Genomic DNA, 12,547 nt, shown 5'->3' on the forward strand with positions numbered 1-12,547 from the left:
GGTTCATTCTGGTGTTACGCATCACGTTTGAGCTTCCTAAAGAACCAATGAGGTTCATTCTGGTGTTACGCATCACGTTTGAGCTTCCTCAAGAACCAATGAGGTTCATTCTCGCGTTACGCATCACGTTTGAGCTTCCTCAAGAACCAATGAGGTTCATTCTCGCGTTACGCATCACGTTTGAGCTTCCTCAAGAACCAATGAGGTTCATTCTCGCGTTAAGCAGCATGTTTGAGCTGATAATAAACAAAACAGTGGAGTTCAAGCCCTTCAATAGCACTAGCCATCTTGCTATCATGTTTGACCCTTCTCTTATTTCAAGACTGCATTCCTCATCTGCTGCTGAAAGACGCTGCACCTCTTGTATGTGTCTGCATTATCCGGTTTATTACCTTATTAATATCTTTAGTACAATGTTAAAAACTGAGCAGTCAGATTGTTTGTGGTTTGCTGCCATCTACTGGTGGAACTGCCCTTACGAAACAAACATATATTGCAGAATATTAGAGAAATTCATGTAATACATTAGGCAATATATTCACATATATGGGATTTAAAATGTATATTCTTCAAAATATTGCAATATATTGAAAGCAGCAATCATTTGTATATTTTGAAATATATTACAGGAATATATAATATATTGTATAATACCATCAATATATTATTCCATGTATTTACAATATATTATAATCTATTTCAAGTAATATATTGGTAAATATATTTTCCATTCGTAAGGATCAGGAGTAAGGAGCTAACTTTTGGCTTTGTGCTTATAACTTTTTCTGAGTGACCCTTTATCGTTATTGTTTTTATTATGTTTTTATTCCACTTTAGTAATTTTAGCAAAGCATTAAAGTACAATTTTTTTTTACAAAACAGTACAACCTTACATACTGGTACTGTCATATGTTACATGTACATATGAAAAAATAAGTACAGATGCACTAGATAGCAAACTTATTTTTAATACAGTAAATTATGCCTTGTAATGCCTTGTTTGGTGGAGGGGGGATTATGGTGTAGGGTTGTTTTTCACTGTTTGGGCTTGGCCCCTTAGTTCCTGTGAAAGTAACTCTTAATGATTCAGCATACCAAGACATTTTGGACAATGTCATGCTCCCAACTTTGTGGGAACAGTTTGTGGACGGACCCTTCCTGCTCCAACATGACTGCGCTCCAGTGCACAAAAGCGTCAGTCCATAAAGACATGGATGAGTGAGTTTGGTGTGGAGGAACTTGACTGGCCTGCTCAGAGTCCTGAGCTCCTAGATCACCTAGCTCCTAGATCCATAGATCACCTTTGGGATGAATTAGAGCGGAGACTGAGAGCCAGGCCTTCTCGTCCAACATCAGTGCCTGACCTCACAAATGGGCTTCTAGATTAATGTTTTGTTGGAGAATTACACTGATTATATGAAATAGAATCAGGTTAATATCAATCAAATAATGACTGGGCCTTCTGTAAGGAGAGGGTCCTGAAAGAACATACTGGAAGATTACATCATTTGATATTTGGGCATGGATGTGAGGCGCTTGGAGACCAGTAGAGCGCTAAGAGGATGGTAGGATATAAAGAGACTGATGGAGCGCTAAGAGAACGGTACATGAGATGTTTTGTTGAAAAAAGAGAAGTGCTGGGGATTTTCCGCTAGTCAGTCTAAAAGATGCAGAGGTTTGCATTTAAATGTTGCCAAATCACAAGGTGGAGCTAGAAGAAAAAAATATATTGGAAAGGTGCCCATTGGATGAGGGGAGATAAGGAAACAGAATAAATAATGGGGTTTTACTATGGAAAATTCAGATGGTCATTGTTGTTCATACAGGAAAGTTAATATCTTCAGAGACCTGAAACTTCGACTATGAGAGATTTTCTTCAGATGCTGAACTAAATGGAACATTAAGACTTACAATTAATCCACAACAGGTCATAAATCCCCATAAACACACTCCTAAACCTTGAGGAAAGCCTTCCCAGAAGAGCTGAAGCTGTTAGAGCTGCAAAGGGTGGGCCGACTCCATATTAAACCCGACGGATTAAGAATGGGATGACATTAAAGTTCATGTGAGAATGAACCTCACTGGTTATTGAGGAAGCTCAAACATGCTAATTAACATGTAATTACAAAGTTAATGAGTGACACATCTTTACATTTACCATATTTGCGTGCGCTATGTGCGTTCGCTGATCAAAATCTATAAGTGAAATCAGTTCACTATATAAAGCGATTGTGTCTCTTCAGAAGACTTTGATTAAACCGCTCAATTCATTTTTACAATCTCTTTATGAACATTTTGAACAGAGGTTTTGGTGAATAGATGTTAAATGGAGGGACAGAAATCTCTCACATTTCTTTAAAAATATCTTCATTTGTGTTCTGAAGATGAACAAAAGTCTTACATTTAACACTTAGAGAAAAAGGTTTTAAACAGAGACACCAGATGACCATCACACTGTTTTTATTAAGGCAATAATAAACTAATAGATATCACCATACTTTCACCAGTTGATTAATCAGTTCAATAAAACAATAGTTCTGTATTTCAAGGTTTCACATTTTATAAAATTCTAGTTTAATTTTCTTGACACATTGCAGTCATATTATGTTTTTACATCTGGGATTGGATTTCTCTTTTCATCACTCCATAAATCAGAAAATGTCAACAGTCAGAAAAAAAAAGATTAAAAAAATTAGCAGTGTCATGGTTTTGCCTGTAAACGAAGCAAATACAAAAGGTGCAGATGTAATGACACAGAGAAGAGTGAGGGTCATTTCATTCTTAGCTTGTGCAGAATACTGAGACAAATGAGGAAGCAAGTTAGGGCCCTCATTTTCCTCGACTTTGGACAAGTGTGACATTTTGCTCACGGATATTCATTTCTCGAGACATCTGACACCAGGTGCAGATGCTACAGAAGGTGGAGTAAACACAGTCATTACAGATAGTGCCCTAGAGAGAGAGAGAGAGAGAGAGAGAGAGAGAGAGAGAGAGAGAGAGAGAGAGAGAGAGAGAGAGAGAGAGAGAGAGAGAGATGATGAGTTCTCCATTTTTAAGGCATTAGGAATGGCTTTTAAACACAGAGTCATGTTTGTCCAAACCTGGATCCCGTAGCGATTGCGCACCGACACCCGCATGGCCAGAGTTATTGGAGGAATTGCTCCAAACCCGTCGAGCATAGGCAGACACAGACACTGGCCATGCTTGCGAGACGTCGAACAGGCAAAACAGGGAAAGCACCAAAATGCGAAACAACCTACAAACAGAGATGAGAATGAATCAAGATGTGAAAGAGTTGTAAGCTGCATTGACATCTTAGATTTGATGAAATACACAACTCCCTGGAGTCTGTCGTAACTCTTGATTTCAACACTTAAACAAACACGTCAATATAAAAAAAAAAAGAAAATCATTTTTAAATGTTGATTTCATAGTGACTTTAAATAAATGCAGATTGCGCCATCTAGTGTCAACAAAAAAATATGACTTGTTGAATTTATTTAAAAACGATGTCGTGGTTGCACACAACTATACAGGTCGTTCTCAAAAAAATATCATATTGTGATAAAGTTCATTATTTTTTTCCATAATGCAATGATAAAAATTAAACTTTCATATATTTTAGATTCATTGCACACCAACTGAAATATTTCAGGTCTTTTAATCATTTTTATTAAAATATTTAATAATTGTTTTAATACTGATGATTGTGGCACACAGCTCATGAAAACCCAAAATCTCAATCTCAAAAAATTAGCATATTTTGATCCGACCAATAAAAGAAAATTGTTTTTAACACAAAAAAAGTCAACCTTCAAATAATTATGTTCAGTTATGCACTCAATACTTGGTGGGGAATCCTTTTGCAGAAATGGCTGCTTCAGTGCGGCGTGGCATGGAGGCGATCAGCCTGTGGCACTCCTGAGGTGTTATGGAGGCCCAGGATGCTTCGATAGCGGCCTTAAGCTCATCCAGAGTGTTGGGTCTTGTGTCTCTCAACTTTCTCTTCACAATATCCCACAGATTCTCTCTGGGGTTCAGGTCAGGAGAGTTGGCAGGCCAATTGAGCACAGTAATACCATGGTCAGTAAACCATTTACCAGTGGTTTTGGCACTGTGAGCAGGTGCCAGGTTGTGCTGAAAAACCAAATCTTCATCTCCATAAAGCTTTTCAGCAGATGGAAGCATGAAGTGCTCCAAAATCTCCTGATAGCGAGCTGCATTGACCCTGCCCTTGATAAAACACAGCGGACCAACACCAGCAGCTGACATGGCACCCCAGACCATCACTGACTGTGGGTACTTGACACTGGACTTCAGGCATTTTGGCATTTCCTTCTCCCCAGTCTTCCTCCAGACTCTGGCACCTTGATTTCCGAATGACATGCAAAATTTGCTTTCATCCGAAAAAAGTACTTTGGACCACTGAGCAACAGTCCAGTGCTGCTTCTCTGTAGCCCAAAAGTGTCTTGACCTGGGGAATGCGGCACCTGTAGCCCATTTCCTGCCCACGCCTGTGCACGGTGGCTCTGGATGTTTCTCCTCCAGACTCAGTCCACTGCTTCCGCAGGTCCCCCAAGGTCTGGAATCGGTCCTTCTCCACAATCTTCCTCAGGGTCCGGTCACCTCTTCTCGTTGTGCAGCGTTTTTTGCCACACTTTTTCCTTCCCACAGACTTCCCACTGAGGTGCCTTGATACAGCACTATGGGAACAGCCTATTCGTTCAGAAATGTCTTTCTGTGTCTTACCCTCTCGCTTGAGGGTGTCAATGATGGCCTTCTGGACAGCAGTCAGGTCGGCAGTCTTACCCATGATTGCGGTTTTGAGTAATGAACCAGGCTGGGAGTTTTTAAAAGCCTCAGGAATCTTTTGCAGGTGTTTAGAGTTAATTAGTTGATTCAGATGATTAGGTTAATAGCTCGTTTAGAGAACCTTTTCATGATATGCTTTTGGAGACAGGAATTTTGGGTTTTCATGAGCTGTATGCCAAAATCATCAGTATTAAAACAATAAAATACCTGAAATATTTCAGCTGGTGTGCAATGAATCTAAAATATATGAAAGTTTAATTTTTATCATTACATAATGGAAAATAATGAACTTTATCACAATATGCAAATTTTTGAGAAGGACCTGTATTGAGCAATTTTTACAAAGATCGGAAAAAACCCAGGAGCAGAGTTGATTACTGGATTAAAGGTAATGAGGGCAAATGGGTAAATCATTTATAATAAACACTTCAATATATATATATAAAAAAAATAACAATGATTTTCAATGTTGATTTCATTGCAGATTGTGCCATCTAGTGTCAACAACAAAAAAAGGACTTGTTGAATTTACTACAAGTGGTTGCATACAACTATACTGAGCAATTTTTACAAATAAAAATTTAGTTATATAACTAAAGAATATAACTAAAGAAATTATAACTAAAGAAATTCAAGAAAAGCCGACAACATTTCTTTGAGTAAATACAAACCCTTTGAATTTGTCACTGTTACATAATATTTACATGTGCAGTTTTCTTAATAATGTTGTTAAATTAATTAAGTTTACTATGCTAGGTGAACACATTTATCTTAAAACATAAAACTTTTAAATAACATCAAGCATATTTTTTTAATTAAAATGCAAAATTAACTCATTTGACAAACTCAAATATAACTGAGAGGAGGAATTCCATCCAATGACTTTGTGTATAAGAGCCTAAATATAACAGCCTTAACACAGGCACACACTCAATAAATGATCCAGGCCCCAGCTTCATAGATAAGACACATTTCAATTATGTTTACTTTACCTAATTAAATTAAATTGTGTCGAAATGTGTTCAATCAGCCTAATAATGGTAACCAGAAAAAAAAAAAGAAACTCCTCAATGTCCAGTATAACTGAACATAAACACTAACATAAACTAATAAAACTAACGCCTATTCTAAACGGCTCGCGGGGACTTTTATTATGGCTTTTACTATTTATTATATTATCATATCAGATACATTTAAGGGGCCAAGGGCTTCGGCCATCCGTCCACTCTCTTCCCTGAACTGAAATGAAGTAGTGGGCTGTACTTTCCACACGATTAACATCAGGTTAGAGTACGCCAGGTTGGCTGGTGGTTATGTTGCCCGCATACCGCCTCCCATGGCCGAGACTGGTATTACGACACCTGTCGGGCCGGGGCTAGTAATGCTACTGCTCATTAAGGTTGATATCTCTGCAGCACTATAACTTGACATTTTTTAAATGACATCATCGCCCTTATTTCTTCTCATTCTTTTGATGCGTGTAGGTCATTTTTTGGATATTTTTACCTCAATTTTTACACATGGCACCTTTAAAAGCATCAAATGTAAATAAATGTAAACGTAATATTGAGTATTAACATCCTCATGCCCTTAATATCCTGTTTGCTCTGAATGTTTTGCACTGTCTGTGCACTACTACATGCCTACATGCATTTATTTAATTAATTTGTGTTAATACTACATAAAATATTTGTGTTGACATAACTAACTGGGCAGTGGATCTACAGTTCCCAGCATGCTTTAAGGGACGACATTATGAGAGTAAATTTAGGGTATACAAATACAATTTAAACTGTATTTGATAAACCAACTCAATTACATTGTCCAAAATTGAGTTGGACCAACTCAATTACATTTCATTGCATGAATTAGATTTTAATGAGTTGGGTCTACACATATTTATTGGATGGAAAACCTGCCCTCAATTAAATTGAGTTTGTCCAATTAGTTATTTTTTTGAGTGTATACGAAATGAAAAGAAGGTAACACTTTATTTTTGATACTTTTCTACTAACTAAAAGTAACTTTGCAACTACATGTCAACTAACTGTCTTTAGAGTATTTGTAGACTGTCTGATTAATATTTACTAAAACTTTATTTTGTTGGTCTCCCAACAGACATTCTACTGACTATAAGTAACTTGACAACTACAATTCAGTGTATTTTACTAACCCGAACCCTCACACCTAACCACAACCCACCGGTCTACTGACAGTCTACTAATACTCTAATGAGAGTTAGTTGACAATTTGCAAAGTTACTAATAATTAGTAGAATGTTTAAAGTGGAAATAAAGTGTAACCAAAAATAATTCACCAGATGACTTGAACAGCTCTTTATCGAAAGAATGAACCATTCTAGAATGATTGAGGCAATTTTGTAGGAAGTGAATCTGCATAGAAAATTATAAACAAAGAAGAGTTTTTTCAGGTAAGTTTAAAGCTACACTGTGTGATATTTTCCCCCATCTAGCGGAGTAAAGGTATATGACCATCCAGTGAATAATAGTTTCTGTTCCTCTCAATTCTGATTTCGTTTGAACTCCTACGGTGGCCGATTTAGTCCAAGATTAACATGGCTTCCAGTTCGACCTCGTCAATGAGTGCCATTGAGTGTTAAAATGCGAAAGGCGAAGCTTAAATTTACGGGTTTGTCCCTCTTTGGCTAATGTACTTTCAAGATGGAGGGGCAACATGGCGACCGCCATCCGAACCCCTCACCCGTATGTGTTTTCAATGGCATATTATAAACTCACGAGAATACTTTATTACTTGAAAGAAGTAAATATACATTAATGAGCACATATATTTTTGAAAGAACTAAGTGATTTTAGCTAAGAATAAACTAAAAAAGTTACACAGTGTAGCTTTAACCGTATTCAGGTAGAGAGGTGTCGCAACGTAATCATTCACATCACCATGAGCGCTTGGGTTGAATTAGTTCTAATCCTAAACAGAGAGCTTGTTCGTATATGTTCACCTTTACAATTTCTCTCAAAAATGATGATTTTTTTGGTCAGTACTCCGTGTATGCTGAAAATCTTTTTACAACATTGGCAAAGATCGTTTACATATAGATATAGAGATTTTCCATATTTTCTTTCCTGGTCCCGTTAAAACACAAATCACATAATCACAGCCCAATGGAGCAGTATCAGCCTCATATTCTGACTCTTGAGTATGACGAAGTTAGGCTAAGAGAATTGAATAATGAAATGTGAAAACACTGTCTTTATGAATTAAATATAGTTCATCTTTGTTAAAGCTTCAAAAAGTGATTTTCTCTTTGTATTTTGTTGTTCAATTACATTAACAAATATTAGGTTGTTGTCACTTTAAGACTGAATGTACGGATCCAATATAGTGATACACACAGTCTTTTCTTTCTCCGTTGTTTATTCATGTTAAGCGACTGTGTTTACAATGATACTCGCAGAGACAGGTGTGTGTCGGTTCAAGCACAAATAGACCTGAGTCTTCTTGCACTCAAATGGTTCAAAATCGCTTGAATGTTTAAACTGACAAGACCTAAAACACGTGTCAACGATGGTTAAACTGGCAGCCCTCACCATGAAATCAAAATGGACAATTAAAAATAAAAAGTTGCGATATCTATTATAAATGATTGATCTGTGTGTGAGGGTCTGACATGAGATCACAGCAAACGATAATGATCCAACGATCCAATCAAGTCCAGCCCAACAGTTTTTCTTTTGTTTGAGAAGCAGTTTGACTCGTATATGTCATAATTGGGATGAAGATACTGAAATGTCAGTTTCATGCCCAGTTTAATAAGAATGTCAGGCTTAATGTACCGTCAACAGTAATTATAGCAAAACACATTATCCCTAAAGTGATTCTGGCACTCCTCCGAGGAACCCTTTACACACATACTTCAGTGATGTTCAATGATGAGGTCACGGCTGGATTTGTAATGCTATTGTACAGTTACAAAGTCATATTCTTTAAGGAAATACACCTGTATAGACACACCAAAATCAACAAACTCAGAGTGTGTGTGAAAGAGAGAGAGGGGGGGAGAGAGAAAGAGAGAGAGTGCGTGTGTGTGAGAGAGAGAGAAAGAGAGAGAGTGCGTGTGTGTATGTGAGAGAGAGAGAGAGAGAGAGAGAGAGAGAGAGAGAGTGCGTGTGTGTGTGTGAAAGAGAGAGAGGGGGAGAGAGAAAGAGAAAGAGTGCGTGTGTGTGAGAGAGAGAGAAAGAGAGAGAGTGTGTGTGTGTATGTGAGAGAGAGAGAAAGAGAGAGAGAGAGAGAGTGCGTGTGTGTGTGTGAAAGAGAGAGAGGGGGAGAGAGAAAGAGAGAGAGTGCATGTGTGTGAGAGAGAGAGAAAGAGAGAGAGAGAGAGAGAGAGAGAGAGAGAGAGAGAGAGAGAGAGAGTGTGTGTGTGTGTGTGTGTGTGTGAGAGAGAGAGAGAGAGAGAGAGAGAGAGAGAGTGAGAGTGTGTGTGTGTGTGTGAGAGAGAGAGAGAGAGAGAGAGAGAGAGAGAGAGAGAGAGGGGGGGGTGTGAGAGAGAGCGAGAGAGAGAGAGAGAGTGAGAGAGAGAGAGAGTGCGTGTGTGTGTGAGAGAGAGGGGGGGTGAGAGAGAGAGAGTGTGTGTGAGAGAGAGAGTGTGAGAGAGAGAGAGAGTCTGTGTGTGTGTGTGTGTGTGTGTGTGTGTGTGTGTGTGTGTGTGTGTGTGTGTGTGTGTGTGTGTGTGTGTGTGTGTGTGTGTGTGTGTGTGTGTGTGTGAGATGGGTAGGTTTAGTGGGGCAGTGTAGGGGGATAGAAAATAGGGTTTGTACAGTATAAAAATCATAACGCCTATGGAGAGTCCCCACATTTCACAGAAACAAAGGTGTGTGTGTGTGTGAGAGAGAGAGACTCACACTCTGGTATGTCCTGACCGCAGTCACAGATTTCAGAGCTCCACTGGCCGGAGTTGTGTGCCATGACGAAGGCCCTGGGCTGTTGAGTAGTCATTACGAAATCCTTCAACACACACACACAAGAACACACACACATAAGTCCACACACTGCAAGAGAATACATAAATACAACTATTTTCTACCTCAGTGTTTGTCTTGTTTTCCATATATATTAAAATATTTTTTATATCATGATCTAAGAAGCAAAAGTACTTAAAAGTGTTGTTTTCTGAAAAATCGATCAACATTTTATGGATTTATGGAGATTTTATGGTAAAACATTTTTTAAATAAGAAGATAATTCTGCCAGTGGGAAAAGAAAGACAACCTTAATTTAAAGGGAAAATAGTTTTTTTTCTTACCCCATTGGCATATATTTCAAATTTTCTCACTTTACATTTTAAGCATAAAGTCACTTATTGTTACACATCTTTCACAAAATAAGAGTTATCTTATGCCACTTCCTCTTCAAGTTACGGCATGTCGATTAAAGCTGAGATAAAAATGACATTTGATTTGGCAGTTTACTGTCATGAGCTGTGAGATTAAACTGATTTAGTCATAGCTGATTCATTTATCATTTGTGTGTGTGTGTGTGTGTGTGTATGTGTATGTGTGTAAGTGTATGTGTGTGTGTATGTGTGTAGGTCTATGTGTGTGTGTAAGAGTGTGAGCCTGTTTATGTGGTTTATGAGGACACAATTTTGTATAACTACATGGGTATTACACTGGTATTACACTATAAATGTGGTTTATGAGGACATATCAAATGTCCTCATAATTCAAACGGCCTTAAAAACATACTAAATGATGTTTTTTGAGAAAGTAAAAATGCAGAATGTTTCCTGTGATGGGTAGGTTTAGGGGCAGGGGCAGTGTGTGTGTGTGTGTGTGTGTGTGATGGGTAGGTTTAGGGGCAGGGGCAGTGTAAGGGGATAGAAAATACGGTTAGTACAGTATAAAAACCATTACGCCTATGGAGAGTCCCTGTAAACCACATAGACCAACGTGTGTGTGTGTCTGTGTGTGTGTGAGAGAGAGACTCTACACTCCCTGTTTTGGATGATGTCATAGTAGACCCATTTTTAGTTCCTCAAAGAACCTCTTAAAAGTTCTTCAAAGAACCCGTTCATTTTCTCAGTGTGAAGAATGTTTTTGAAGAATCTTTTGTGTGATGGAAAGATTCCGTGGATGTTGAAGGTTCTTAATGGAACCATTGATGGCATTAAAGAATCTTTTTATTTATTTATAAAGAACTGTCTATTTTTCATGAGCATCAGCAGAAAAATGCTCATTTCTGGAGAACATGTCACATGGTGATCATCTTTAAGCCATTGTAAGTGTCGAGTTTTAAAGACAGGTTATTCTTGAAAAATAAGATAATCAGTGCACAGATTACAAAAATTATACTTGCAATGACATTTTAGTATGTTTTAAAATATTCATAATCAGATTATAGTAACATTCTTATTAACTACAACACTTAATGTTCACAGAAAGGGCAGTAAATACTGATTCTCACCAATTCTTCTTTTCTATCCTTTAAACTCTCCTTTCTAAAAAAGACTATTGCTTATGTATGTTCATAAATCAAATTAAATATTTCTTCTTTTTTGTGTAAATCTTACATTTTTGTGATTTTAATAATTTTAACCTTTCCATCAACATCTGAACTCCCTGCAGTTCCTTTACAAACCCCGCTTTATGCATTTATATAAAATGTTTTTTTAATTTTTTTTATTCTCTTTGTACTTTTATATCACTCTAGTAGAAGATTATCCTATTGAAATCTATGTGATAAACTAGTAAAGGCTAAAAAAGTAGTCTGATTATGTTACCTAAAATGTGTCATGTAATGATTACGTAACAATTTTCAACATTGTATTCACTCACACTCGAAGAGGCGAAGTGATGGATATATCACTAATAGACAATCTACAATCCTATCATGGCAACAAGTGTTCAATATATCACACAAAGTCAAATAAAGACACATTTTTAAAAGTTTAAAAGACAAATGTGAGATCATCAGCAATAGCTATTTGTCTCAAAGGATACATTTAATCTCTTCTGGTGTCTGGAGAACATCAAACTAAAATGTAATGATCTCAAAAGCTGTTCTTACCTGAGGCTAGAGGCGACGGAAAGACTTGTGTTCACACACACTCGAAGAGGCGAAGTGATGGAGATCAACTGTTAAGACTTTAACACCTTTAGGAGGCGTGCATCTTCCCCAAAGTCACCGGTCAGGTTATTCGTAACGCCCGTGACCGTCGACCTGAAAATCCATCATCATGTGTCTTTAACGGGGGCATAGTTTCACTAGAGGATGACGGGTCTATTGTTGATCTGTAAACGAGTGCCAAGCCCAACCCAGAATGACTTTCTAGGCATCTTTGGATTGCTGGCTGCATCAATGTATAAAAAGGGCAAAAATGAGCAATATGATAAAAGCTACTGGTTGCCAAAAGGAAATGTGTGAATAGACATAACTAAGTGACTTGTTTTTTCTGCTTAATCCATTATAACAACTGGACAGACCAGTTATCAGCACATACACACCACATGTATCTGTAAAAAAACAGAAACAATTTAATGATGTTTAAGTGTGTGTTACAATGTCTTTAAAATAAAGGATAAGCAGTTCGCTTTGCTCTGAGATAATACCTTGCCTGTTTTTAGGGGGGTATGAACACTACTGTAAAAAATGAAAGAAAAAAAAGGCTCCAATTGAAAAAATTATAGTGATTATTCAGTTTGCCGAATTTTAATTCTGTGAATTGATGCAATTTAATTCACAGAAATTGAATTCG

General features: G+C 37.5%; 1 protein-coding gene across 1 annotated transcript; it reads right to left on the bottom strand.

Annotated features, from left to right (window-relative positions):
* Nucleotides 1–2,692: 2,692 nt before the first annotated feature.
* ponzr5 (plac8 onzin related protein 5) lies at nt 2,693–12,332 on the bottom strand. The gene is made up of 4 exons (XM_067452028.1): nt 11,860–12,332; nt 9,696–9,798; nt 3,102–3,256; nt 2,693–2,952 (listed from the first exon to the last, which is right to left on the bottom strand). Exons 2-4 carry the CDS (start codon nt 9,787–9,789, stop codon nt 2,830–2,832), a joined length of 372 nt encoding a protein of 123 aa, XP_067308129.1. The 5' UTR covers nt 9,790–9,798; nt 11,860–12,332; the 3' UTR covers nt 2,693–2,829.
* Between the last annotated feature and the right edge of the window lie 215 nt (nt 12,333–12,547).

Source organism: Pseudorasbora parva, chromosome 1 (assembly GCF_024679245.1).
Source record: "Pseudorasbora parva isolate DD20220531a chromosome 1, ASM2467924v1, whole genome shotgun sequence".
Lineage (NCBI taxonomy): Eukaryota > Metazoa > Chordata > Actinopteri > Cypriniformes > Gobionidae > Pseudorasbora > Pseudorasbora parva.

Bases quoted from the DNA above. Each gene is read 5' to 3' on its own strand.
- ponzr5 (XM_067452028.1), bottom strand. From the start codon at position 9,789: ATGACTACTCAACAGCCCAGGGCCTTCGTCATGGCACACAACTCCGGC. The intron at 3,257-9,695 runs GTGAGTCTCTCT...CTCTGTTTGTAG, and splicing joins CGGTCAGGACATACCAGAGT to GTTGTTTCGCATTTTGGTGC. The intron at 2,953-3,101 runs GTTTGGACAAAC...CTCTCTCTCTAG, and splicing joins GCAATCGCTACGGGATCCAG to GGCACTATCTGTAATGACTG.